This window comes from Neofelis nebulosa, chromosome 16 (assembly GCF_028018385.1).
Source record: "Neofelis nebulosa isolate mNeoNeb1 chromosome 16, mNeoNeb1.pri, whole genome shotgun sequence".
NCBI lineage: Eukaryota > Metazoa > Chordata > Mammalia > Carnivora > Felidae > Neofelis > Neofelis nebulosa.
The window spans coordinates 4679497-4707099 of NC_080797.1; the positions used below are offsets into that span (position 1 = coordinate 4679497).

The following is a 27603-nucleotide window of genomic DNA, read 5'->3' on the forward strand; positions in this document are numbered from 1 at the left end:
TCATCACCTGAGCCGAGATCAAGAGTCAGCCGCTTAACTGACTGAGCCACCCAGGCGTCCCACTCCCACCCCCCCATTAAAAATCTCTTGAAATGTTTGCTACCTTAGAATATTCCCCTTTCTGTGGGAACCATTGTATGTACAAAGATAACCTTCTAACAACCATGGTTATGACATGTGACTCTAGACCCTGGCCGCACGTAATTGAACCACAAGGGGACATTTGATCCAAGTTGGGTTGTACAAAGTGTCTCTCCTGCGAATTTGGAATTGGGATCAAAGACACTGGTCTCAGTCTCAGCAGGAGGCTGAACTACAGAGATGTGAAGCTGGGAGCTATGGGGTGAGCAGGAGAGATGGAGAGAGATTTTCTTCCTGGTGAGGACACAGGAGAGGAGAGCAGACAGCCCATGGAGCCCCCGGGAAGGAGCTGCACAGGGACTGCCTGGCTCCAAAGGACCCTTCAGTTTCTGGCTCCAGGCCCTTAGGATGCCCGATGGTACTCTTGATTTACATTCCTTGAGCTAGCTACACCTAGGGTCGTAAGAATGAAACTCCCCCTAATGCTGATGACAATTGCATATGTATTTCTGATATCTTCAACTGAGAGAGCTCTAAGATGATGGTTACTGTTTATTTACCTTTGAGAGTGAGAGACAAACAGAACACGAGAGGGAGAGGGGCAGAGAGAGAGAGAGGGAGACACAGAATCGGAGGCAGGCTCCAGGCTCTGAGCCGTCAGCACAGAGCCCAATGTGGGGCTGGAACCCACGAACCGTGAGATCATGACCTGAGCTAAAGTTGGACGCTCAACCGAGTGAGCCACGCAGGTGCCCCTAAAATGATGGTTAAAATAGCAACATCACTGAGTCAGCTGAACTCAGATCATCTCCATTACCTGCTGGACATTTTGGCCTTTAGTGACATACTCGTTCCCAACCTTCACCCTCGGACAGCACAGGCCCTTCAGCATTTCTGCAGAGTTCAGACCCATTAAGTATCCAGCTTTGTCAGCCACTGGAGGAAGAGGGGAAACAGCGTCACACAAAAACAGCAGCTGCTGATGTGGCCAGTCAGGCCCCAGGGGCCTCCCAGAAATGTTTCCTACAATCCTTTTGTTTTTGTTTGTTTTTAAATGTTTGTTTCTTTATTTTGAGAGAGACAGACAGAGAGTGCCAGTGGGGAAGGGGCAGAGAGACAGGGAGAGAGAATCCCAAGCAGACTCTATGCTCCCGGCTCGTGGGTTCGAGCCCCGCGTCGGGCTCTGTGCTGATGGCTCAGAGTCTGCAGCCTGCTTCGGATTCTGCGTCTCCCTCTCTCTCTGTCCCTCCCTCTCTCACACTCTCTCTTTATCTCAAAAGTAAATAATAAATGTTAAAAAAAATTGAAGAAAAGATACAGTTACATAGTAATTTTGGAGTCTGATAATGCAGCAAAATGGTGTCTGAGTAAAGGAGGCACCATTTGGACATATAGCTAAGCACCTTCTTGATTTATGCAAGCTCACAGCTGAGGAAGAAGTACAAAACTTTGCCCCAACCTTCCTGTGTTGGAAGAGGTCAAAAGCAGTCGAGTCTTGGCAATTTCACACAGTTCACTGGGAGTTCAGTTGACTTGGGGACGGACCTGGCTGCCTGCACTGAACTAATCGAGAAGGTCGAGAAATGTTGTTCCCCTAGAGACAGCTCCTTCTTGGCTGGGACCATCACCTTATTTCTGGCTCGGGAGACGAGCTAATCAAAATCCAGGACAGTATCTGTTAAGTATTTAATAAGAGGCCAAATGGATGCTTTCTTCTTTGCTCCAACTATCCTCTTTTCCTGCTTTGCCCGCTTAGGTGGGTGGTATAATTATTGTTCTAGTCACTTAAGCTTGAATGCTTGGGGTTGATCATATCCCTCCTTTACATCCCTGATGTGCCTGTGGTCAGACAGGCATCAAATCCTGCTCACTTCACCTTCAAAATAGCTTGGATCTCCATTGTTTGGAGAGTAGAGTGGTAGAGAGCTTGGGCTCTCGACTCAGCCTGATGTTCACATTTTGGTTTTGCTTCCTTGTACTCATGGTTTTGTTTTTGTTTGTTTATTTATTTATTTATTTATTTATTTATTTATTTATTCATTCATTCATTCATTCAACTGGGGGTAGGGTGATTCTTGGTGGTTTCCCATCGGTTCGGTTGTTGGGAAGTAGGCCTGGTGCATGGTGAGCCCTCAGCAAACGTTTACTTGGATTGGCATCCTCATCAGAGGACCTCAGGCCTGGATCACTTTCCCCTGTTCGGGCTCTTTCTGCTCCTAAGCACTGAGCACACGGCTGCCAGGGCTGGAAGGGGGCCTGGGCCCCCACCGTGATATTTATAATACGAGATCCACCCTTTGCCGAGGAGCCTGGTACATTTTCTTTTCAAACCCCCACACTCTTGGCAACCTTGACTGGTCACAGATTAACTCACATGCATCTCCCCTCCTATGTGGAGCGTCCGTGGTTTCTGGTGCCTATCACATCCATTCTAAGCTGTTTAGCTCGTCATTCAAGGCCTTTTCAAACTGAGGCCAAAATAACTACTCTTTAATTCCCATGTCTTACACTTGCACACATCCTCTTCTGCAGCCAATGTGGACCACTCTGCTGTTTATTGCCATCACATTCCTTCTCCTGCCCCCTTGATCATCATGTTTCCTCTGCCCAGACTACCTCTTTCCTTTCAACCATACCTTTCAGGATCTACCCACCCTTCAAACTCTGCATCAGTGCCCTCCTCCCCCAGGAAGCCCTCCTCGATTACCCCCAATCAGAAGTGCTTCCTGTTCTGAACACAGCCTCTCTCCCGCTGCTTATCTGGCACCATTGCCAGAGGCAGGATTCCAAGATGGCCTCCAGGATTGGTGCCCCTGGTATATATTCCCTGCATAATCCCCTCCACTTGTGTGGGGGTAGAACCGGTGAATGTGATATGACCTGTCACTCCTGTGAAGAGGTCACTAAGGAAAAGAGATTATCCTGGGCAACCCTAGCCTAATCAGGCGAGGCTTTATGGGCAGTGGTAAAGTCACGTATATTTTCCTGGTCTTTCTTTCAAGGCTACTGCACCCCTGTATCATCTGGGGTTCAAGACACAGTGCTTCCCATAGTGTGGGGATGTTATAACAGGTAGGATTATTGGAGATGAACCAGTCTTTTACTTAACAGAACTTGGAAGACACGGCGGGAGAGAGATGAGGGGAAGAACAGGGGGTGTGTGTGTGGGGGGTCCTGCTGCTGTGAGCCCCTCCCACTGCCCTCTGCTCTGTTTCCAGGAGGGGGACTGGAGATCATCCACGTGAGAGCCATGGGGCGCAGGGAGATGCATACACTAGTCCATGGTTCGGGGTTCAACTTCAACAGATGTCAGAATTAAAGGCAATGAGAGGAGGAGAACTCCTCACCTGGTCTTAGGCTCAGGTGCTTAAGGACAGTACTCTGGACACTGATCATGGCGTGCACAGAGAGAAAGTGAAGTTCATGGAAGCATATCCTCTTAGAAATGTCTACCCCAAAATAACAGGTGAGCTGCGATAGTGAGCAGTAGTGGTGTGGACAGTGATTATTCATTCACGAGAATGCCCAGACGTGGTTACCTTCGGTGCCGTCAGGCTCTGCCTGCTCTTCTCGCTGCTTCTGCTTGAACTTCATGTTCCCGTAGTGCATTACGGCGCCCGTCAGCTTGTAGATCCCGACTTTCTCCTCTGAGCTGAAGCCCAGAATGTCAATGGCGTTCTGGGAGTTAGAAAAAGGACAGTTGTCACAGAGACTCTGTTTTCCCTGGTGAAGACCTCACCCTTTCTGTACAGCCCGGGAGATGGCGTTTGCCCAAAGGAGTGGTTGACAGGTGGGATGTGTTAAGGTAGGGGTTAAAAGCCATTTCTTTGTGGCGCCTGGGTGGCTCTGTCGGTTAAGCGTCTGACTCTTGATTTCAGCTCAGGTCATCATCTCATGGTTTGTGAGTTTGAGCCCAGCCGTTGTGCTCTGTGCTGACAGTGTGGAGCCTGCTTGGGATTCTGTCTCCCTCTCTCTCTGCCCCTCCCCTGCTCGTTTTCTCTCTCTCTCTCTCTCTCTCTCTCTCTCAAAAAAAAAAAAAAAAAAATATATATATATATATATATATATATATATATTTGATTTAAAATCCATTTCTCTAACATGTTTATGTGGGAGGGGGAGATTATGGAAGAAAATGTGAATCGTCTGTAAGAACTGATTTGAATCCTTTATACATAGATTTGGGGCTGTTTTCTGGAGGAGGCCGTTGGGAACCATTGTGTGATAGCAGGAGAAGGAAGTGTCATGCAGAGTGTCTGAGGAAGTGTCCAGCAGCTTGAAAGCCTGGCATGGTAAGCCGGGAATTCTGGTGTTGCTCAGAATTGAGACAATGTGGCGCCCCAGGCAACTAGAGCCTCAAGGGACGGTCATGGAAGAGAATGCCACCATCTTTCAAATAAGGAAGGGGAAAACTTTTGCAGAGCCTACCTGTGCTAGGCACATCCATATATCTCCCCGTTAGGTCGCTATGAGAACCTTCTAGGTGTGCAGATGTTTCCAAAGTTAAAGGTGAGACCTAAGGTTCTAAAAGGATAAGTGACCTGCCCCAAGTCACACAGGCAGGATGGGATAAAACTGGGGCCAGAGCAAGTGCTTGGGTCACTTCACTGCCCACAGCGGTTGCTGATTTGGTCTGACAGCCCTTGGCCCGTCATCTACCACAAAGACTTGAATTAGTGACTCCTTCTCTGGGGTGTATGTGTTGACTATGCAGTAGGCCTTGCAGCCTGAGCCTAAGCAATCCCCACTGGTGGATTTGACATGTATGGAGGTGCTGGTGAGCAGGTTGGTCAGTGTCAGCAGGATGGCACTCTTGGGGTCGTGCCCCCTTTTGGAGAGGGAGAGTCCATGCCAGGAGCCGACCTGCAGGATGAGAGGCCGTGACGGCCTCCTTGACTCCATATCCCACCCCATCAGATGCATATCTGTGTCCTAGGAAGGGGTCATTGTAGGTTAAGAGAGAAAACCTTTCATTAATTTTGAAAGGAACCAGGTGAAAGCATTACTGTCTGGGGACCCTCTTGGAGAACGCAGTCTCTGGAAGGGAGAAATCCCCTTCTGCTCGGCCATAAACCATTGCCCAGGAAAAGCTCCAAGAGAGGGATGAACAGTGTCGGCCCCTGACAGCTGGGGACCTATGCTGAGGACCTGAGACATCTTTGGTGACTTTAGGAATTACCTAAGGGGCGCCTGGGTGGCTCAGTCGGTTGAACATCCGACTTCAGTTGGGGTCATGATATCGTGGTTCATGAATTCAAGCCCTGTGTTGGGCTCTGTGCTGACGGCTCAGAGCCTGGAGCCTGCCTCAGAGTCTGTGTCTCCTTTTCTCTCTTCCCCTCCCTCCCCCTCAAAAATAAATAACAATCACACACACAAAAAAATTAAAATTATCTAAGAGGCTCTTTCTTGGGGGCTGGGGAGACTTTGCCCAGGTCATTAACCCAATCTTTCCATCTTTATCAGTTGGTAAGGGCTGGGGAAAATTGGTAAAAATATATATAGCTAGGTTTGAGTTAACTAAAGTTTATTTGCCCAAGAACATTCTCTTCTTGTCTTTTTTTTTTTAATGTTTATTTTTGAGAGAGAGAGAGAGAGAGAGAGAGAGAGAGAGAACAGGGGAGGAGCAGAGAGAGAGGGAGACACAGAATCTGAAGCAGGCTCCAGGCTCCAAGCTATCAGCACACAGCCCGACACGGGGCTTGAACTCATGAACCGTGAGATCATGACCTGAGCTGAAGTTGGACACTTAACCGACTGAGCCATCCAGGTGCCCCACATTCTCTTGTCTTAAAACAATTAGCGTCACTTGGAAATGTCACAAAATGAAAGCCAAGGAGCTGACACTGGACAGTGCCCCCAGCCTGTTGGACAAGACCCCTTTCCACCAGCTCTTATGGGTCCTGTGAGGGCAGAGCCAACAGCAGTGGAGATGAATTGCCCAGAGATGATGTCTGTCCGTTAAAAATGCAATTAATTAAAAAAAAAAAAAAGGAAGTCCTGGGGTTGGGCAGATCTGGCTTCAAACGCTCTAACATTTACAAACTCTGTCTTTGAGCAAATTGTGTGTTTTTCTCTTCTAAGACTCTGCTTCCATCTTTGTGACTCAGAAGTCATAGTCGTTACCTCCATCACAGGTTTGGGGGAGGCTTAAACAAGGTAACACGGACAAAGCCCTTATCTTAGTTCCTAGCTCATGTAAGTGCTCAATGCACTTCGTTATTATTATTCTAGTTATTAACCTTAGAAATGCTTCCCAAAGCTAACGGCTGGGGGTGGGGGCCGATGGGTGCGCTAAGGATGTGGGAGCTGAAGGTGAGCCTGAGTGGGCAGGTAGCCTGAGGAGTGGAGCGTCTGCTACAGAGTGGGTTATCTGTCCTGCTTCATACTTGGCTGTGTCTCAAAATTTTTCTTGGGGCGCTTGGGTGGCTCAGTCAGTTAAGCGTCTGACTTAGGCTCGGGTCATGATCTCTCGAGTTCGAGCCCCGCGTCCGGCTCTGTGCTGACAGCTCGGAGCCTGAAGCCTGCCTCCAATTCTGTGTCTCCCTCTCTCTCTCTGCCCCTCCCCCACTCACGCTCTGTCTCTCTCTCTCTGTCTCAGAAATAAATAAACATTAAAAAAATTTTTTTTTAAATTTTTTCTTAAAGAACCGTGCAGATGGTTTTGTAACCTGAGAAGTTCCGACGAAACCTTTCAAAACCTTATACGTGTGAACATCTAAAGTGCTGGAGAAGGGAATGGGAAGTCCTGTTTGGGAGAACGTTCTGGATCCCCCACGGGATCTGCTGAGGTGGTGCTGGGTGCTTGGGAGGGGTGCAATCTGGACGAATTGTCTTGACATCTCCATCTCTGAGATGTTGGGTCTGATCACCTAACATCTCTGGGGCCCCGTTTCTCATTAGATCGCTAGGATGCCTCTCCGTTCACAAGCTCAGTGATTCCACACAGAAAGAAAGGAGGAAGGAGAAAAGATGCTTACATCAGTTGCCAGTAGCTCTTTACTGTCATCGATGCTGGCCACGGTGACCTCTCCTTGGCTCACGAAGGGGAAGTCAAAGGGATTGGTTGAAATGAGGAGCAAGTCTGTGAAACACAAAGGAGGTCCCATCAGTGCCTCGCGCACCTCGTACGCGGGGTGTTTTTCCTACGTGACTGATTTGGAAGATGAGAGCAATAACCCCTAAGACCTTACCGATTAGTTCTGGCTTCTTGTTTGACATGATTTGGTAAAAAATGTGATAGCTTCTCTCACTGGACAGCTGAAATGTCACTCTGGATTTTTCTAAGAGATCTAAGGGAACAGGAAATAATGTGATTTGAGGTCCCTGGGAGATGCCTCTGGGGTCAAATCCCATGGTGCCCAGTGGGGTGCCCTGACTCACAGGTTTCGATGTCTGCAGATGCCAGCTTTCCCGTGGCTCCGAAATGAATCCGAATGAATTTCCCCTGTCCAATGGCAGTTAGACAAACATCACCATTATTTCATGTGTATGGTAGTGTGGCTGGCTTTTGCTAGGGACCACCAGCCATGAGTGGGAAATGTAGGGTCACGGAGAAAGAGATGCCAGATGCAGAGGACTTGCCTCTTCTCCGTCTGCCTGGCATCCAGTGTCCCCATTCTGGGTCCATCAAGACTCAGATAGTTCTACCCAAAGCATCTGGCCCTGTTCCTCCAGCTCTGGGGATGCCCACAGCCTCCCTCACCAACTTCTGCTTGAGACCACCTCACGCTAGACTGTCCCCTTGGTTTTTTTTTTTTTTTTTTTTTTTTTTTTGGGACAGAGAGAGACAAAGCATGAACGGGGCAGGGGCAGAGAGAGAGGGAGACACAGAATCGGAAACAGGCTCCAGGCTCCGAGCCATCGGCCCAGAGCCTGACGCGGGGCTTGAACTCACGGACCGCGAGATCGTGACCTGGCTGAAGTCGGACGCTTAACCGACTGCGCCACCCAGGCGCCCCGATGTCCCCTTGGTTTTTAACCTGCTCTCTAGTACCCGGATTCCCAAACACTTCATGACAACTTTGATGGGTCTCATTGGATTGTCTTGCTGACCTCCTTTTTTCCTTCTGAGATTTCTTCCTTTGGTTTCCCTTACTGCTTACTACAGGCAAACCTAGCTTCCAGGCTGAGGCCAGGCTCTCTGGCTCCCCAAATACACATTCAGAGTCTGAGTTCTCCCCTTTGGAGGGGAGGCGAGAGGTGAAATTTTGTGAGTGATTGGTCTCTACCAAACTGTGAGCAAATTTGAGGGCAAAAATGTTGCCTTGCTTATTCACCCATAGTCAGGAATGTGGTCGTTAGTAATATTCTCAATATTTTCTTCTTTCATTTTGAGCTTATTTATTTATTTTGAGAGAGATAGGGAGAGAGAGAATCCCAAGCAGGCTCCACACTCTCAGTGCAGAGCCCCAAAGGAGGCTCGATCCCATGAACCGTGAGATCGTGACCTGAGCCAATACCAAGAATCAGATGCTTGAATGACTGAGCCACCCAGATGCCCTGGTATATTTTCTGAATGAAGCTTGAGAAGAGTTGGTGAGAGTGAACTGTAAGCGTTGGTCTTCGCTATTGTTAGCTGCTCAGTGGGAGATGATGGAAGTTTTAGCCTGCAGATGTTTGGTGGGTGGGCGGAAGGTAGACAGAATAACCAGGATGATCGTGACTTCTGGGTCTGGGCCAAAAGGAGAGGCCTAAGGACTATAGGGGGTGTCTAAAGGCATCGTCTTCCTCATGGCACCAGGTTAGCTCAATAACTGACTTGATGCCAATGTATGTACCATGCCTCTGCTGTGTAACATGCACCCAGGTCCCCTACGAGCGAGAGATTTTAGTTGTGCACAGGGAGGACAGATGTGCAAATGGGCAATGCACAGAGGACCGAGGGAAAGAAAGAAGAAAGGTCAGGGCTCATTGTCACAGTCCTTGATGGCTACATCTACTCTCTCATCGGTGACCACTTTATCTTTGAGAAATAACGATGAAACACAAGCTTGAGATTATCCGCCTCCTGAGATGTGTGAAGTCCTGATGTACTTTTGCAACTACAGGCATAAATGAAGGCTTCACCTCGTGGTATTTGCTCACCTCCTGGTACAGTGAGATTGGGTAGAGGACTGGTTGTTTATTTGCCGACGGACGAAGTCAATGCCTCTTTGGCTGAGCTAAACTTAAGTGAGACATTGAGGGATGGAACATATCCTTCAGTATTTTCAACATCAACTTATTCCCAGGTTTTGGGCTCTCCTGCCTTCACAGGACTTTTCCTTTTCCCAATGCCTCTGACTTGGAGAAATTAAAGCTGCTCACTTAATTCACACTAAGGTTTATGTGGCTAATAAGCCAATGAGATTGCTCAATGGACTTCAACATTTTAAAATGTACTACCTCAAGGGGCGTCTGGGTGGCTCAGTAGGTTAAGCATCTGACTCTTGGTATCGGCTCAGGTCATGATCTCACCATTCGTGGGATCGAGCCCCTCATCAGGCTCTGTGCTGAGCCTGTAGCCTGCTTAAGATTTTCTCTCTCCCTCTGCAACCCGCCCCCCCCAAAAAAGTTTCTGCCTCAAGAGACCAATTTTAGCATAAAAGAATTGCTCTCTACTTGTGGAACCTGAATCACCGTAACTTCAGGATGCTCTGAGATGTCGCTGTCTAGTTAGGAAGGGACAGATAATTCTCCCTCTGCCGAGAATGAGCCAACACATTCTTCAGTGTATCAGAATATCCCAGCAGGGCAGATAGATCTGAATCACGTGAGGGTAGAATAGGGCTGGCTATATTCTGGTTTATGTGGCATTTTTTAATATCCAGCCTTTGAGGAGAGGGTTTGGTTCTGGGGTGGGAGTGGGGGTGTGTGTGGAAATTGGACTGGGTCTTACAAATCTTGAGGAGTTGTCATTCCTCACAGTCTTGGCGTTTCCAAAGGCCTCCAGCAGGGGATTGGCCTGGATGATTTGATCTTCCAGCGTCCCCTAATAATAAACAAGAAGAGACAAAGGGAGGACTTTGGACTGTCCCCTGAAGGAGCCCCCTGATGACTCGAATGTGTGTATGCTCCGGGCAGGGTCCAAGGAGAGATGCTGACCAGTCCAGCCCGGTGGCCAGTGCAGATGTGAGAAGGAACCCACAGCCTCACCCCCCACCTCCCGAGGAGGCTTCAAGGTCCCATCCAGGAGACGGTCTGATTAGTATAGCATTGATGTGACTCTGGTCACACCAGATTTCAGGCTTCATCTTGATTTTTCAGGCTGCCTTTCTTCTCTGATAACACTTCATTATAAAGCATGGATTTTTAGAATACATACAACCCGTTACTGCATGCATCGGGACCCAACTAATAGGTTTGGATTTAGAAGTATAAATAGAATTGAGCAATTAAAGTGCCCCAAGAGATCACTTATAGAAATAGTGGTTCTCAAAAAAATTTTAAGTAGCAAAAAATATGTCATGAGAACTATTGCTCAGAAGTCCACTTAAAGAAGATGTCGGGGTCTGTGCTGCCAGCTCAGAGCCTGGAGCCTGTTTCGGATTCTGTGTCTCCCTCTCTCTCTGCCCCTCCCCCACTCATGCTCTGTCTCTCTCTGTCTCAGAAATAAACATTAAAAAAATTTTTTTAAGAAGGTAGAACTTTTACCCTCGGCCCCCACCACGACTGCTTATCCTTCTGTCTCCAGGGCAGTTTTCAAACTCCTGTCCCGCCCAGCTGGTTCTCAAAGTGTGATCCCTGGACCAGTTGCGTGAACAGAGGGAACGTGATGAAAATGCAAAGCGTCAACGTTGTGAATGTGAGATTGGCATTTCAGTCAGAAATTCTGGGCCAGGGGCTTAGCGGTCGGTCGTTCACAAGCCCTCCTGGTGATTCTTACGTACGCTCACCTGTTTTTTGAGAGCCCCTGGCCTGAAGCATCCCTCCTGGAGGGGAGTGCATAGTGAGTTGCTCACCTGTCCCTGGCTTTTCCTGACGGAGCTGTGGTGCCACCACCTCCCGCCCTGCCCCGCAAGCACCCTTAGGACACGACGAGGCGCACTGCCTACACTTGGTGCTCACCCACTCTTTAAGTTGGACTTATGCCTGCAAACCTCCTGATGGAGGGAGCTGCTTACCTGCATCTTGCCTGGCTGCTGCTCCTTCTTTTTGTCCCCAGTGACCGCAATTGTTGCAAAGTACTGGATGACACGCTTGGTGTTCACGGTCTTCCCCGCGCCGGATTCTCCGCTGCCGATTTAAAAGTAAGGGAGATAAAAGGGTGGAAGGGGCAGTGCCGGCTTCCGTGTCCTCATGGTGCAAACACAGGTTACTCACGTGATGAGGATGGACTGATTGTCTCGATCTGGAAATGCAGAGGGAAGAAGACGGAATAAAGAAACAGCAAACACACGGAATAAAAAACAAAAAACAAAAAACAAAACACAGGGCAACATCGGGTGTGGTCGGGGTCCATGTGGCACTGACCTGAACGAGGGGTGTGAGGCTGGGGAGTGTCTAATCTTCCTCGAGACCATTGGTGCAGGTTTCCCAAATGTGGGATGTGCACCACGGACAGCGTGGTGAGTGAACAGTGAATCCCACAGTGTGCAAGTTTTTCTTGTTCATGGGTCTTTAACTCCTTGCCAGCCCTTTCTCAACAAAGAACAAGTCTCAGACTCAGGGCTTGTGGGAAGGCACGGCTTCTAAGTAGAATCTATGGGCACTGATTGGTTGTCATTGAGATTTTCTTTTACCTTTACTCTGTACTCGTGGAAAATGACCGTGGTTTTCCATTTACAGTCGCTTATGAGTTGAGTGGTGTCCCCCACAAATTCGTATGTTGAGATCCTTACCCCCAGGACCTCAGAATGTGACCTTGTTTGGAAACAGGGTCTTTGCAGGTGCTATTGGTGAAGATAAGGTCGCCCTGGGGTGGGTGGAGCCCAAATCCAATATGATTTCGGTCCTTATTAAAAGGAGAAGTTTGGAGATAGATCCACTCAGGGAGAACACCATGTAAAGGCAAATGTATAAGCAGAGTGATGTTTTTACAAGCCAAGGAACCCCACAGACAGCCAGGAAACCTCCAGAAACTGCAAGAGGGGCAGGGGACAGATTCTGCCTCTCCGCCCTTGGAAGGACCCAACCACGCTGATACCCCAGCCTTGGACTTTCCACCTCCAGACTTTGAGACAATAATTTCTGTTGTGTGAGCCACCTGCTTTATGGGATTTTGCCACAGCAGCCCTAGAAACATACAAATAGTGGTATTGGGGGCACTTGGGTGGCTCTATCAGTTAAACATCCGACTCTTGATTTCATCTCAGATAATGATCTCATGGTTTGTGGGATCAAGCCCCATGTTGGGCTCCACTCTGAGTGTGGAATCTGCGTAAGATTCTCTCTCTCTCTCCCTCTCTCTCTGGCCCTCCCCAACTCACATGCATGCCCCTCTCTCTCTTTCTCTTAAAATAAGTAAATAAGCTTTAAAACCACCCCCCCCCACAGGGCACCTGGGGGCTCAGTCAGTTAAGCATCTGACTTCGACTCAGGTTATGATCTCACGGTTTGTGGGTTCGAGCTCCACATCGGGGTCTGTGCTGACAGCTCAGAGCCTGGAGCCTGCTTCAGATTCTGGGTCTCCCTCTCTCTCTGTCCCTCCCTTGCTCATGCTCTGCCTCTCTCTCTCTCAAAGATGAAAAACATTAAAAAAATATTAAACCCTCCTCAAACAAAAAAAAAAATAGTGCTATCGATCTTCCTTTTCAAACTGATGTAACTTTAGTTGATTTGCAGACAAATATGAAATGTACAGTAATGTCTAGGACTGAGTGTGAGAGAGGGAGGGCTGAGGTCTGGACAACATGAGGTTTAGGAGATGACTTTCAGGGTCGTCAAATCTCAGAGGCTTGCTTCTGCTTCTTGAGTCTGCACCAAATCGAGTCAGGTGAAAGTGGCACGGGTCAAAGTGACAGAAAACAGGGTGTTGTCTCAGAGACGACACTATCGTCACATCTCTACATCCTGTGCCCTCCTGGAAATTTAGGAAAGAGCCAGAGGAACCCGAGTCTGGGGAGGAAGACAGCGCAGGGACTTTGCTATGCGCATTTCTCCAACTTTGCTTTCTAGCTGCCACTAATAGGCTCCCTTCTAAGCATGCTCATATTGGGGGATTCTGTGGAGGTAAGGGCAGGGCATCTCTCTGCGTTCCTGGTCCCCCCCCCCCCCAGTAAGCATGTGTGCAGCGCGGCATCAGTCGTCAGCACTGGCCTACGAACCATGGCTGCTAATGGAAGATACTGCAAAATCATCATGCAATCATCGGAGTCTCCCAAGGTCCCTTTGCTCATCGCCCCATCCAGATGGTCGAAGGGCTTGAATAATTAGCTGAGAAGCAGTCCAATTAAAGGGCTTGAATAAGGAACTAAAAACTATTCGTAAGAAATAATAAGGAACTAAAAACTATTCGTAAGAAACACGGATTGAAGAAATGACTCACCCGTCAGCATGAACTGATAGGCGTTGTCGGAGATGGAGAAGATGTGGGGCGGGGCCTCCTGGCGCTTCTTGCCTCGGTAGGCGGCCACCACCTCGGGGTTGTACACCGGCAGCCACTTGTAGGGGTTGACGGTGACGCAGAAGAGGCCCGAGTAGGTCTGAGAAAACCAGAAAATGCAGCATGTGGATCTTGTCTTTACTCGGAGAGGGGGACGGCTTAATAAGGAGATGCCAAAGGGCACTCACGTAGATCATCCAGGCTGTGTAACGCTCTTTGAGGTTGTACAGCACGGCGGGCTCGTGCAGATGCGTCATCATGGCCATGTCCTCGATCTTGTCAAACTTGGGAGGGTTCATGGGGAACACCTGGTCACTGTTCAGGGTGAGTGTCTGGGGATTGAGAGGAAAAGCACATGATGAGTAGGAGAGCCAATGATCTGTACCCCACTCTACCTGGTGCGGAGGAAGTCGTGCGACTCTGCAGTGTGATCACCCCATTACCATGAACAGCTTTATGGATCATCTCCGTTCCCAGAGATGATCCACAAAGAACTATCCTTGATTAACCTAATCCCGGTCAAACTGCATAACCGGTTCTGGTCTGGTGCCCCCTGTCAGCATGCCATCCCGTGTTCGGGGAATGAGCCACAGGTACGCACAGCAATAGAGCCCTTTAGCCCTCGGGGTCCAAGTGGGACTCGGGACGGCCAAGGCCAGGGCAGGGCGGGCCGCCTCTGTTCGACCCATTTGCCGTGAGTGCTGATATGAGACAAAGGTCAAGAGGCTGGAAAGAAGTATTCCAGTGTATTCTGTGCATTTCCACCTCAATACCTCTGCTCACATGGGTTCCTTTGTCTCGAGTACCTTCACCGAAATTATGTTCAGAACCCCTCAAAGTTCAGCTCAGGCGACACCGCCCCTGTGACCTGTTTCCTGTCTCCCTATCTTTTCCGGGGTTCCATCATTCTTTGCATTTACAGCATTTGGGCTTGCACCATGGTCCGTGGTCAAACTGTATATTTCTGAGACTATTACTTAATTTCCCTTCTGTGGGTTTCCCCTCAGAAGGCAAAAAGGCGGGGATTTGTTGGTACGGGCCAAATCTCTTGAGGAAAGGAGACTCATTTGCCCCGCTGCTCTGCACTAGAGTAAGATACCCAAGATAGCGTAAGGGGAGATGGAAAATTCTGTGTATCCTGAACCTTCAGACATTGGGACTTGTTTCTTTTCAGATCATTCAGGGAAGCTGTGAGATCCTCAGCGTGTGACCGTGTAAGATACTGAAAATGAGGCACAACCATGGGAGGGGCCCCCAAGAATGACTGAAGAAAATTTATTTCCAGCTCAGTGCAAAGAGGCTGAAATCAGAGGTTAAGTTCTATAAACAAACAACAGATAAAATAAAGATCTGCCTTGTATGCCTGAGTTTGTGAACTGAGACTCATACCTGCCAGTCACATCTTAATTCCTACACAAGATGGTAAACTTTGGGAAGGCAGGTTGTGAGATTTGCTTCTGTCTGCAAAGCGATGGACGCCAGGCGTGGTGGGCGTCCAGTGAATATTGAATTGAATGGTGCCCTGTAATTCTACATTAAGCTAGGAATCGCCTCTAGTGTTTTCTCTATAAGTCACTCTGCAGCCTAGGGAATGACATTTGCCTGGCCCACCCAGCAGCAACCAGCATCGATCTTTCCCTTAAATGGTCCAATCTCTGCCACCCTAACCTTCTCCTTTCTCCAAAGCAAACATCACAAAAACTCTCAAAGCCCAAGTCCCAGAAAAACGAAAGAAGCAGGAATGAAGGTGTTTGCAAATGTCACTTCACTACGGAATAGATCAACGTTAGTTGTGTTCTGTCTTCACATTGCTACGGACTAGCATGTGATTTCCAATATTCCACGCCAAAGGTACATGAGAATGCCCACATTTTCAAGGACATCTGAGATCAACACTTACCCGGTCATCCAGCGTCTTGACCGTGACTTTGTCATTTTCCCTGCTCTGAATCATACCTTTCACGTACATTTCCTTATCATCTACTGCAAAGCAGGCTTTCTTAGAATCAAAGGGGCGGTTTTGTGACTCGATTCTCTCCTTCTCTGGCTTCCGCAGGTAGGGAGCCGCCTCTCCAAAAATGGCCATCTCGGCATCAGAACTCATGACTGCAGGGGGGCTGGGAAGACCAGGGAGATGGCTGAGTCTGGAGCCGGGGTGACTCCTGAATCTGAAGGGTCCCACCCTATTATTTCTACCCATCCCAGGGGGTCGGATCAAAAGCTCCTGGGATTAATTTAGGTCATGAGGAATCTAGGACCATGTCTAGGGGCTTAGAGTGGGCAAGGGGCAATGAGCTAAGGGAGAGACTGCATTCTAAGAAAAATGGTTGAGGGGTGGTTTTCATCCCTGGGTGCTGATTTGGGGGGGTATCTCTTAGTTCAGCTCCACGCTCGGAAGGAAGTCTGAACCAACCAGAGTGAGCCCAACAAAGGTGAGTCCAACAAAAGAGGACTTGGGAAGCACTTCCTTAATGACATACCTTGTTTGAGCCCTGTGATCTCAAATCTTAAGATCCCCTGAAGATTCCCAAATCTTAAGGGTGTCTGAAAACAATGATTGGGATGTTGATAGTTCCTAGTAGAAATTTCAGACAGCCCAATGGAAAGTAATGACTTGAACATAAATAGTCTTGCCACACTCGCTTAGAACATTCTAGGTAGCAAGCTGATGTGAAGCATTATGGCCAAATACAGTGGTTCTACATTTTAATGTGCATCAGAGTTTACCTGGAGGGCTTGTTAAGACACAGAGGGCTGGGCCCCAACCCTGGAGTTTTGATTCAGTAGGTCTGGGGGAGGGCCTGAGAATTTGCATTTCTAGCAAGTTCCGAGGTGATGCTGCTGCTGCTGGTCTAGGGACCACATCTGAGAACTGCTGGCCTCAAACCTTCTTATAAATGTGGTCCTTGAACCTGTTATAATTGCACCACCCAGGGATGTGCTGGAAATGCAGAACCCACACCGGATACAGAATCAGAAGCTGCATTAAAAAAATTTTTTTAATGTTTATTTATTTTTAAGAGAGAGAGAGAGAGACAGGGTGTGAGTGGGAGAGGGGCAGAGAGAGAGGGAGACAGAGGATCCGAAGCAGGCTCCAGGCTCCGAGCTGTCAGCACAGAGCCCGATGTGGGGCTCAAACCCACAAATGGTGAGATCATGACCTGAGCCGAAGTCGGATGCTTGAATTGACTGAGCCGCCCTGGTGCCCCCAGAAGCTGCATTTTAATGAGATCTCCAGGTGATTTCTAGGCATAGCAGACTTGAGAGGTATTGGCCATCGTGCAGTGTCCTCCAAATTTCACTTGTGTGTAACAGTGTCAGGCTGTGACAGGCAGTGTTTAATTAGATTAACAGCTGCCTTACAACTCACTGGCTGGTGTGTGTGTGTGTGAGTATGTGTACACGTGCCTCTCCCTCTCCCTCTCTCCCCTTTCCCTCCCTCCATCCTATCCCTTCCTCCCCAAACTATCCCCCTCTTCATTGATCCTTCTATGTATTTTCCCTGCTTAGAAGCCAGAAAACCTGGCTTTAACGTCCCAGTGCTGCACTTGGTCAAACCACTTATCTTCACCGGGCCTCTGTTTCCACTTAATTTTTAAAAAATGTTTATTTATTTTTGAGAGAGAGAGAGAGAGAGAGAGAGAGAGAGAGAGAGAGAGACCACAAGCAGGGGAGGAGCAGAGAGAGACACACAGAATTTGAAGCAGGCTCCAGCCTCCATCCGAGCTGTCAGCACAGAGCTTGACGTGGGGCTCGAACTCACAAACTGTGAGATCATGACCTGAGCCGAAGTCGACACTCAACCAACTGAGCCACCCAGTCGCCCCTCTATTTCCACTTAAAATGAGGTCGCAAGTCTAGCTTATTTCTAAGGCCCCTGCAGATACTGTGACTCTCAGACTCCTTTTCTGCCTCTGCACCTGCTTGTCCCGCCCTCTTTGGATTCTGACCGCCCCCCACCCCCACCCCGGGGCCCCTCCACTTCTTTTCCCCCAGTTACCCACCTTCCCTTTCCCTCCTGTTTCCCTCCTACTTGTTCTCCTGTAACTGATTATAGAGTGATGTTACACATATGTATCCCCATAGCTCTCTTAAGAGAAGTTCATCTCTTTTTCTAATAAGGCCTTTTATGTTTCCTATTAAAAGTAGGAGGATTGAACTGTTTATGGTTCTCTCTTGGAAGTCAGTCTCCCCCAGCTTATCCGTTATGAAATTGCTCTTCATGGGTAACAGTTGTTTTATTATTCCTTCCGGTGCCACTGTGGGGTTTTATTCCTACAGGCAGAGAAGCATTTGCTTCCCTCTGGGCCTTATTCGGTTAGGCTGCATCGTAATTCTACTTTGGTCAGTGCCTCCGCTGAACCATGGTGGTTAGATTTTCAGAGGAGAGACTAGACATTAGAAATTAAAGTGGAGAGCATTTAAAAATATTCATTAATTCGTTTAAAATTACTATTAGGGACACCTAGGGGGCTCAGTCGGCTAAGCATCCAACTCTCGATCTCGGCTCAGGTCACGATCTCATGCTTTGTGGGTTTGAGTCCCATGTTGGGCTCTGTGCTGGCAGTGTGGCACTTACTTACACTTCTCTCTCCCTTTCTCTCTGCCCCTCCCCCCCCCAAATAAACTTAAAAAATAAGTAAAATAAAATTACTATCAAATCCATGACCTGTTAGCGTAAATAATACATTTTTATGCAAATGACTATATTTTCCAGAACAAAAATGAATTAGTGTGAAGAGTAGCATCGTTTCTTATTTTTGCAACTTTCTTTAATGTCTGCTGAATAAAAGACAGCTGGATTTTCATGCCTGCTTCTGTACTCAGTCTGTTACTGGAAGTTTTATTTTTGTTGTTAATTTTTTTTCACATTTATTTATTTTTGAAAGAGCAAGACAGAGCATGAGTGGGTTAGGAGCAGAGAGAGAGGGAGGCATGGAATCCGAAGCAGGCTCCAGGCTCTGAGCTGTCAGCACAGAGCCCAATGCGGGGCTCGAACCCATGACCGTGAAATCATGACCTGAGCCGAGGTTGGATGCTTAACCAACTGAGCCACCCAGGCGTGCCTTGCTTATTTGTTTTATTTTGGTTAAAGTAAATACAGAAAATCTGGCCTTCTACAGTTACATAGTTTGGAAAAGGAGAGAGTATTTTCATTGTCTTTTCAAATAATTATGAATATTCTTCTTAGATATTGTATCAAAACATGACAAGTGGTAGTTCCTTAAAGGCTAATTGCAATGTGGAATAAAACCTGAAACTGTATCCAGGAATATTTTGTACGATGTGGGGCTCAAACCCATGAACTGCGAGACCATGACCTGAGCTAATTTGGATGCTTAACTGACTGAGCCACCCAGGCGCCCCCTGTATTTGAACTTTGAATGGATCTTTTCCCACCTGTGAACATCATACACGTGAGTCCCTTGGAAAATACTGGTTCCCTGAGTTATATGAAACTTCCAAATGTTAACATGTTTTGATACAGGATATGAAACAATCACAATTATCAATGTCTGCACTGACTTCATTAGAAAATTCTTCAAGTATTAGGAAGTTGTCAAGTTAGTGGTAGCAGATGCAAGTATTCAAAAATTCTAATTTTTGCTTGAAAGCTCAAATATAGGACCACCTGGGTGGCTCAGTCGGTTAAGTGTCTGACTTCGGCTCAGGTCATGATCTTACAGTTTGTAGGTTCGAGCCCCGCATCGGGCTCTGTGCTGATGTCTCGGAGCCTGGAGCCTGCTTCGGATTCTGTGTCTCCCTCTCTCTCTGCCCCTCCCCCACTCATGCTCTGTCTCTCTCTCTCAAAAAATAAATAAGCATTAAAAAAAAAAAGAAAGTTCAACTGTATCATTAGTAACAAATACTGTCAGGTGTTTTTCTTGAAATGATAAGCAGACTTCATTCCTTTCTGAGAACATGTCTGCCAAATATCCAGTTCTGGAAAACCACATTTCTTTCAAGTACTGATGGCACCGTGTGAATATAGTGGCTAGCTCATATTGCAACTCAAGCAACTGTGCATGTGCTTTTCCTGGAGACAACCACCTAACTCTGGTACGTAACAGGAGTGCCTTCCACAGACTTCCCATTTCATCACAGAGAATATTCTAAATATATGTATGCAAGAATTGAAGGATGCTAAAATTAATAATTTTTGTTGCTGGAAATTGTAAGTAAGTTTTAAGTACAACTGGCTTTTATTTTTTAATTTAGTTTTTTAAGAATTTTTAAATGTTTCACTTATTTTTGAGAGAGAGAGGGAGAGAGAGAGAAAGTGGGGGAGGGGCAGAGAGCAAGGGAGACAGAGGGTCTGAAGAAGGCTCTGTGCTGACAGCAGAGAGCCCAGTGCAGGACTGGAACTCGCAGAACCTCATGAACTGTAAGATCATGACCTGAGCCAAAGTTGGATACTCAGTCGTCCGAGCCACCCAGGTGCCCCCAAAACTGGCTTTTTAAATTAAAAACAATTTTTTTTCCAACTAGTCTGGCTTGGTGGCATCCCTTGATTTGTAATAAAGCACCAGAAGTCTTGCCCACCCTTGTTTTGCATCATTTTGCAACACAGTGAAACAAGGCAAATAGTATCTAGGCATTATTATGAAAATTGTCTGGATCTCCTGTTCCTCCTGAAAAGTTCTTAGGAATCTCTGAAGATCTGCAGGTTACACTTGAGAGTTGTTGGCACAATGATGGAATCTTGTCAGGTTACAGGTGTATGACCTTACATGATTTAGCATGGGTTAGCATTCAGCATGATACCCAATGTTGGAAAATGATCTACGTCAATCATTGGCAACAGAATCTCTGTGGCTGAGGCTGGGGAACCTGAATTCTTCCCAAGGGCCTCAAACCCAGCGATGTTTGGGAACTACTAGCTTGAGTCATTATTTTGTTCTCCTGAAACCACTCTTTCCAAAACCATGGCATGGTCCATCGGTCCTGCACAAAATGACCTTAGGCAAATATTTCTTAATTGTAATAATTATGCATTCGTTAAATCTATTAGTGTATCAAAACCTAACTGTCATCAATTGCGAGGTAAATTATTTCATGTTTCAGAAATAAAAAAAAAACGCACCTCACTACAGTCCTCATTTCACTGATTGTAAGATGCTTCTCATGATCAGAGATAATATTTTATGAAAAATGTGAAGAAAATTAAAATGGATCAAACAGGGTGATTGATATGAGCCTCCCATTTAGAGAGTGTGCTGTTCCTGTTGATGCCGGTGATGTGATATAAGGCAGTGTTTTTCTCACACATTGGCGTGCGGATGAATCCACCTGGGCGTGTTGCTGAAATGCATGTGTTGATGCAGCAGGTCTGGGGTGGGATCGAAATTCTGAAGATCTAACAAATGTCTCAGCTGGTGGTCCACACTTTCATAGCAAGCATCCAGGGTAGGGTGACTAAAAAAACGAATCAAAGAAGGGGCGCCTGGGTGGCTCAGTGGGTTAAGCATCTGACTTCGGCTCAGGTCATGATCTCAGGGTTCACGAATTCGAATCCCGCGGTGGGGTCTCTGGTGTTGGCGCAGAGCCTGCTTCGGATCCTGTCTCTCTGTCCCTCCCCCATGCTCTCTCTCTCAAAAATAAATAAACATTAAAAAAAATCGAAAAAAAGGAATCCATGTAAATAAAAACATTAAGGGACTTAACAGTACTGGTGTTAAATGGATATATCACAGAATGTGTGACCGTGCGTAAGAATAGAGCCTGAAGATGGGGACAACCACAATAGCCCACGGACAAACTATTTTTAGGCATCTCAGAGAAACAAGACTTTCCTGTGGGTTTCAAGTCACGATCAGTTTTAAAGTGCAGATTCTTTCCTTTTAGCCACTACTCTAACCGTGACTCGGAACCCAGGATCTCCTAATTTTACTACCAGGATGAGGCACGAGTCGTGTCAGCAACATTCTGGAAAAGGGGTTATCCCTCCTCCTTGAACACCGTCAGGGACAGCTCTCTTTGTTTTGGACAGTTTTCACGGGCTCAAGATTCTTTGTGCTGGAGACTAAAATCTGGCTTGTTGTAACTGCTGGACGACCCACCCGCATCCCGGCTCTTGGTAACAACAGGGGGAGTGCGAGCCTCCTGCCCACAAGACAACTCTGAACCCATCTGGCGGCTTCTCTGGTTCTTCTTAGCTTTCTCTTCTCCATGCTGAACGGTCTCCATCCCACCTTCACCTGCTTCCTCCGTGATGTGCTTCTGACTCTCCTCTACCGTCATGGCGAACCCACTGCTGTTAATCTCTCAAAGTATGACATCCAAACCACATGTCGTCTTCCATCACCTTGTGCCCTCCCCTCTCTTGACCCAGGTGCAACGCCCAAGGTGGCGACTGCCTTTTGGCAGCCCCGTCCCCCTGCTGACTCACCGCTCACTGTCAAGCAAAACCCCCTCAATCCTCTGCGTGCGTGCGGTTGCTAAGTCAGATCTTCTTGTCATAGTTATGCAACTGTGCTCTGCGACCCAAGGATAAAACCATTCATTCTTGGCTGATCAGCTTTGCCTTGTTAGGTCTGATCCAACTCTCTAGGCGTGACTCATGGTGCTCCTGGACGCTGCCCTCCCCAAGTCCCTTAATTAGTATCTTCTCTGTTTCAAAAACTGGATCTGGGCTTATATGCCCATGCAGCCCTGTCTCTTCATCCCCCAGCTCTGTTCCTGTCCTTGGGGGTCTTCTGAGACAGCCACCCTGGTCCACTTAATCTCCATTGCCACCTTCTGAGTGCCCCACCCCCCTTTATCTGTTCGCCGTCAGGGCACCTGATGTCGCTCTTGAATTTCTTTCATCCCCCTTCAGGCTGGGAGTTCCTCAGCCACCATATCTTGTCGGCAATGGTGGGGTCATGACTCAATTATACTTTGGTGTCCTTGGTCCTAAGTCATCTGGAATTGTCTCTAGTAAATGCAAATCTTGCAGGGAGGTGGGAAGGAAAGGGCTTTTTATTAGTATAGGTTTGAATCGATCTCTGTTCTCTCGGAGGAAAGGCATAGTTGAGTGGATTCAATGATGTAGACTGCTCAAGGAACAGCAAGGTTAGCCTGTGTGTGAAGACTGAATCATGACAGTATGAACGTTGAACGTTACCTTCTGGGCCAACTAACTATATTGACCTGGAGCTTGTGTGTCAAAATTCTGCACTGTATTTTATGCCTATTAGGATAATGAGCAAATTTGGGGAACTATTCTTCATTTGGTAAAACCTGCATATTTTGAAATCTGCCTTTAGGAATACTTAAGTAATTGGTTTCAGTCTCCTCAATTTCAGCTCCTTATGAGCGCAGTCAGAATGAAAATAGGTAAAACAAAGTTTGCTAATTTCAAATCTGGTTGAAATTGACTCTTACCTTCTTGGTTTCCAAAGCGATGGTCGGTGTCCTTCAGGAGCAATGTGTCTTCTTGGGGGTCATTTCAGAAACCAAAACCAAACACAAACAAAGAACAAGTGAACTCTAAATAAATAAATAAATATATAACATATATGTTTATATAACAGTTTAAATACATATAGAAACTGTGTTTGCTGCAAGTTCTGCTTTTAAAAAGGTACACAGCAGATGTGGGATGGAATTAAATTTGCCACTCCCCCCCTTTGGTTAAATGTTTATTCTTTAAATAATTGGTTAATTACAACATACGGTTTATATCTTTTTAAAAAGTATCTTCTGTGTGTGCAAAGTACCATGTCAGTTCTTTAAGATGAGGTGCAAAGAAGAATAAAGATGGTCTCTGCCCTACGTGAATGCAAAATTTAGTAAGAGTTAAAGAGACACGATCAAATAAATCGTCAACCAAGGAAAAGTAACATAAATTCTGAAAGAGGCTGATGAAATGCTATGGGGCCTTAGGGAGATGATGCTTCTGGCTGAGAGTAGGGGGCTGTGAGCGGTCAGGAAAAAAAAAAGAAAGGAGGGAGAGGAAATGATCCAAATTTAACCTGGATGCTTAAAGCCAGTAGTTAATTCATTTGGAAGTAAGAGAAAGGTGTGAATTGTAGGCAAAGCCTCTTTCAGGCGTGTAGGAAAAACACTCCCTTGAATAGTCTACATTCTCCTAGAGAGGATGAAGGTTAGGGAGGGCAGCTGAAAATTCGTCTAGGACTAAAGCATCTCCAGTCTAGCAGTTTATAACCTACGTGACGATCTCTAGGAGCCGTGAGAGTCTGAACATTTTTGACATCAAATTTAATTTAAGCAAACTTCCCATTTATTCCACAGTACTTCTATGGAACCAGGGGACCTGTCATGAAATACCATTTGGGCAGGAAGAGACATTTCAACACTTGGCTTATTATTTCTGTTGCCCTTTCCATCTCTTTCTCTTTTGAGTCTCTGATCATCTCCAGCTATATCCCCTGAAATTCTTACCAAAATTTTCAGGAAAAAATTCAGTGATTACATATTATATTCTGAGTCCTTAGTTTAAAACAAGTAAGACGTGGAGGCAGAATCTGTTTTCTAACACTGGTTCCATCAAGAAGCTCTTGTAATTTCTTTGAACTTTGGTTTCCTTCTGCTAAACGAGACAGATGGACCAGAATAATCTCCAGGATTTCTCTTAGCCCTGTGAATGCATGACAGGAGGTACTCAGGTGGAGACGATGGCCTGGAATCAGAGTCTCCCAAGCCTGGGGCCCCTCTGATGGATGCAGTGTCAGACGTGACCCAGCCCACCGTCCACAAGGCACGCTGTGCAAGACCAGTCTTGGACACCAGCTAATCATGCCCACGGGGCATCCTAGGATGGATAGAATGCTTGGGAGAGCTTCTTCCTGCAATCATCTCCCAGAAATCCTGACATGGGAAACAATTTTTAAATAACCATAAAAATTTCAAATAATAGTTCAAGGCAATCACAGAAGAGATATCACAAATTAACATGTTTATTTGCTAACCGCGTGGTGTAAAACGTACCTAAACAATTAGGAGAGAGGCGGAATGATGCGTCATATTCAGTTTTATTCTGCAGGTTACACACCTTTTGGTCTCCTAATTGCTTACAGTCTTGTCTTTTTCCTCCTTGTAAGAGCTTTTTGAAAGGCAATTATCTATCTTCCCGTATTGTCACCTGTCTTACCCTTAACACCAGACCTTACGCTTAGTAGGTCTTCAATAACGACTACCGTGTGGCCGTACCTCCTTGACCTGTAACCTGATGAGGTTTAATCACAGCTACACGGAGCAAACAAGGGGGCACTTGTGAGCACTTACCTTGAGATGCTGCGGCGAAGCAGTTTCGAGAGTGTGGCCCCCCAGCTCTCTTTATACTCCCAAATCTGCCAGCCCAGCACTCCAACTTGGCTATATTTGGGGGATCACCATTTACTTGTGAGATGTAAATGCGTCGTAGCCCTGATCTCTCACTCTTGTTAAATTACTTGGATAAATGACCAGCGGAGGCTGCATAATGCCAAGTCAGCTGCGTAGGGATTTTGACGTTGGACACAGATCTTTGAGACTTAGAGAGTCCTAGGGGCTGAGTGCACTGGGGCAGGGTGTGCTAAGAAGGTCAGTGAAGGGCAGAACCACAGGATGAATTGTCAAGCAATGGGCGATCAATAGCACGGACGGTAAGTCCATCTCAGCTAGCTAGCATTGATATGGAATGGTGCGTGCCTCTTCTCAGAAGTTTCTGGAAAATTTAAGATCAACCATTTAACACATCCAGTGTTATTTATTTATTTATTGTTAAAAAAAAATCCAGTGATGAAGGAAAGCTTTCTAAAACTTCGTATTATCTTGTGTTATTTAATCCGTACCTGGAAGAGGATCTAACTTTTTCTTGCTCACCCAGGCATCTGGGAGGATGATGGAAAGCAGTCATCAGAGTAATTAGTTTTTCGTAGTGGGTTTTTCCCTGTGCTAATTGTTCCTAGATTGTGAAGAATTTTTGTGTTTCCTTTTTAGTTTTTTTTTTTTAATTTTTTAAAAATGTTTTTACTTATTTTTGAAGGAGTGAGAGACAGAGGATGAGCGGGGGAGGAGCAGAGAGAAAGGGAGACACAGAATCTGAAGCAGGCTCCAGGCTCTAGGCTGTCTGCACAGAGCCCGATGTGGGGCTCGAACCCACGAACTGTGAGATCATGACCTGAGCCCAGGTCGGATGCTTAACTGACTGAGGACCCAGGCGCCCCTTGCTTTTTAGTTTTTACACCTTCAACTTCATGGCCAGCCTCTCAGGTGTGATTTCCTTAAAAAAAAATTTTTTTTTAATGTTTATTTCTGAGAGAGACAGAGACAGAGACAGAGAGAGTACAAACGGGAGAGGGGCAAAGAGAGAGGGAGACACAGAATCCGAATCCAAAGCAGGCTCCAGGCTCTGAGCTGTCAGCACAGAGCCTGATGTGGGGCTCGGACTCATGAACCACGAGTTCGTGACCTGAGCCGAAGTCGGACACTCAATGGACCGAGCCACCCAGGCATCCCAGGTGTGATTTCTTTTTGTGGTTAGTATGCTTGCCTCTACCTGCCTGAGTTTGTTTTTTCTAATCTGGTATAGACCAGGAAGCGGATTACAAAGTTCGAATCATGCTGAAGTTCAGAGTCAGTAAGTTCCATATGAAATTCTGGAGTTCTGATGACAAAACATGGTCTTTGTGACAGCTCTTATGGTTGCTTGGGTTTTCTTTTCTTTCTTTCTTTCTTTCTTTCTTTCTTTCTTTCTTTCTTTCTTTCTTTCTTTTTTTCTTTCTTGCTAGAACATAAGTGATATTTGAATGTGTAGAAAATTAGAGCCATTGATGGCAACACAGAATGACTTGTTTAAGTCATATATGATCAATGGTGACTCAAGAGTCTCATTCAGTCCTCCAGGGGGTAGTCTGGTACAGGTGGGGCATTGCCACAGGAAAGTTGACGTGTGCATAGAGGAGGAACAGACAGGAATAAGACTTCCACGTGGTGTTTTCCAAAGTAGATTTGGCAGAATACTGCTTCTGAGGGAAGCTGCAAAATAAATGGCCCAGTGGCGAACTGGAAGAATGGCAAACACTGTTGCCAGCCATCAGAGATTCCCTGAAGATATTAGCACATTAAGGGATCGGAGCCATCTTTTTCAGTAAACAGGAGTAACTTTCGTACCTGTGGATCTGATGGTGCAATCCCATCCTAGTCCCTGTTCCAGAAAACAAGAAGGGAACCAGAAGGCTGTAATCCACATGGAGGTTGTCTCTGTTCCTTAGCAGCATTTGGCCCAGGAGAAAGCCACAGAGAACCATCAGCCATTAACACAGCTGCTTTTATTCAAGGGACAGCCTTCTGCGCGTAGCAGATGTTGAGTAGACGTTCCAGCGAATAAATGAATCCAGGGGATTCATGGGGAATCTGTGGAGTGGTAGGAAAGACAATGGAATCAGGCTCAGTTTCACTTAATAGTCGTAGTTTACACTTACTAAGAACTCACCGCATGCCAGGCTTTGTCCATATAGGTTCACTGAAGCTTTGTGATAGTCCCTTCTGTGAGGGGAGCACTAATATCTTTCTAGTGACCTTTTTACAGGCAAGGAAATTGGGCCGCTGGCAGTGGAAGTGAACTGCCCCAGGCCATGTGAAGAGTAAGTGGTGGGAACAAGATTCAAACCTTCTCTGACTCGAGAACCTGTGCCTGTAAGCTTTTGCTTCCACAAGCATGTCAGTTTTGGATGCCTGTTCGGCACGAGGTTCTGTGCTTGCAGGGGGGAATGGGGATGCGAAAGGGGGTCATTGCCTCAAAAGAGCTGATAAAAGACGTGGGGACAGGGCCCCTGGACGGGAAAGGAGAAGCCACTTTTCCAAGGTTCAGCTAAGCGTCCAAATGAGTGGGATGGGCCACGGATTAGATGTATGCACAAGGCATTTGAACCCCCTAAAGCATGTTGTATATGCAAAATCTCATCAGAATTGTTACTGGTGATAGTGATACTGCTTTGGAGGAGAGAGAGATCTCTCCAAAGAAGGAAGGAAGGAAGGAAGGAAGGAAGGAAGGAAGGAAGGAAGGAAGGAAG

The 27603-nt window shown here is 46.7% G+C and overlaps 1 protein-coding gene across 1 annotated transcript in view; it reads right to left on the reverse strand.

Annotated features, from left to right (window-relative positions):
* The window catches only part of MYH13 (myosin heavy chain 13), a 53482-nt gene extending 37762 nt beyond the window's left edge, over positions 1 to 15720 (reverse strand). The window contains exons 1-11 of the mRNA XM_058705688.1: positions 15504 to 15720; positions 13792 to 13935; positions 13547 to 13703; positions 11383 to 11410; positions 11184 to 11295; positions 9959 to 10051; positions 7462 to 7525; positions 7272 to 7370; positions 7059 to 7162; positions 3621 to 3759; positions 899 to 1017 (exon numbers count right to left, since the gene is read on the reverse strand). Of these exons, the coding sequence (XP_058561671.1) occupies positions 899 to 1017; positions 3621 to 3759; positions 7059 to 7162; positions 7272 to 7370; positions 7462 to 7525; positions 9959 to 10051; positions 11184 to 11295; positions 11383 to 11410; positions 13547 to 13703; positions 13792 to 13935; positions 15504 to 15707 (1263 nt within the window). The 5' untranslated portion in view covers positions 15708 to 15720. The remainder of the gene's footprint in view (positions 1 to 898; positions 1018 to 3620; positions 3760 to 7058; positions 7163 to 7271; positions 7371 to 7461; positions 7526 to 9958; positions 10052 to 11183; positions 11296 to 11382; positions 11411 to 13546; positions 13704 to 13791; positions 13936 to 15503) is intronic.
* Positions 15721 to 27603: the final 11883 nt, after the last annotated feature.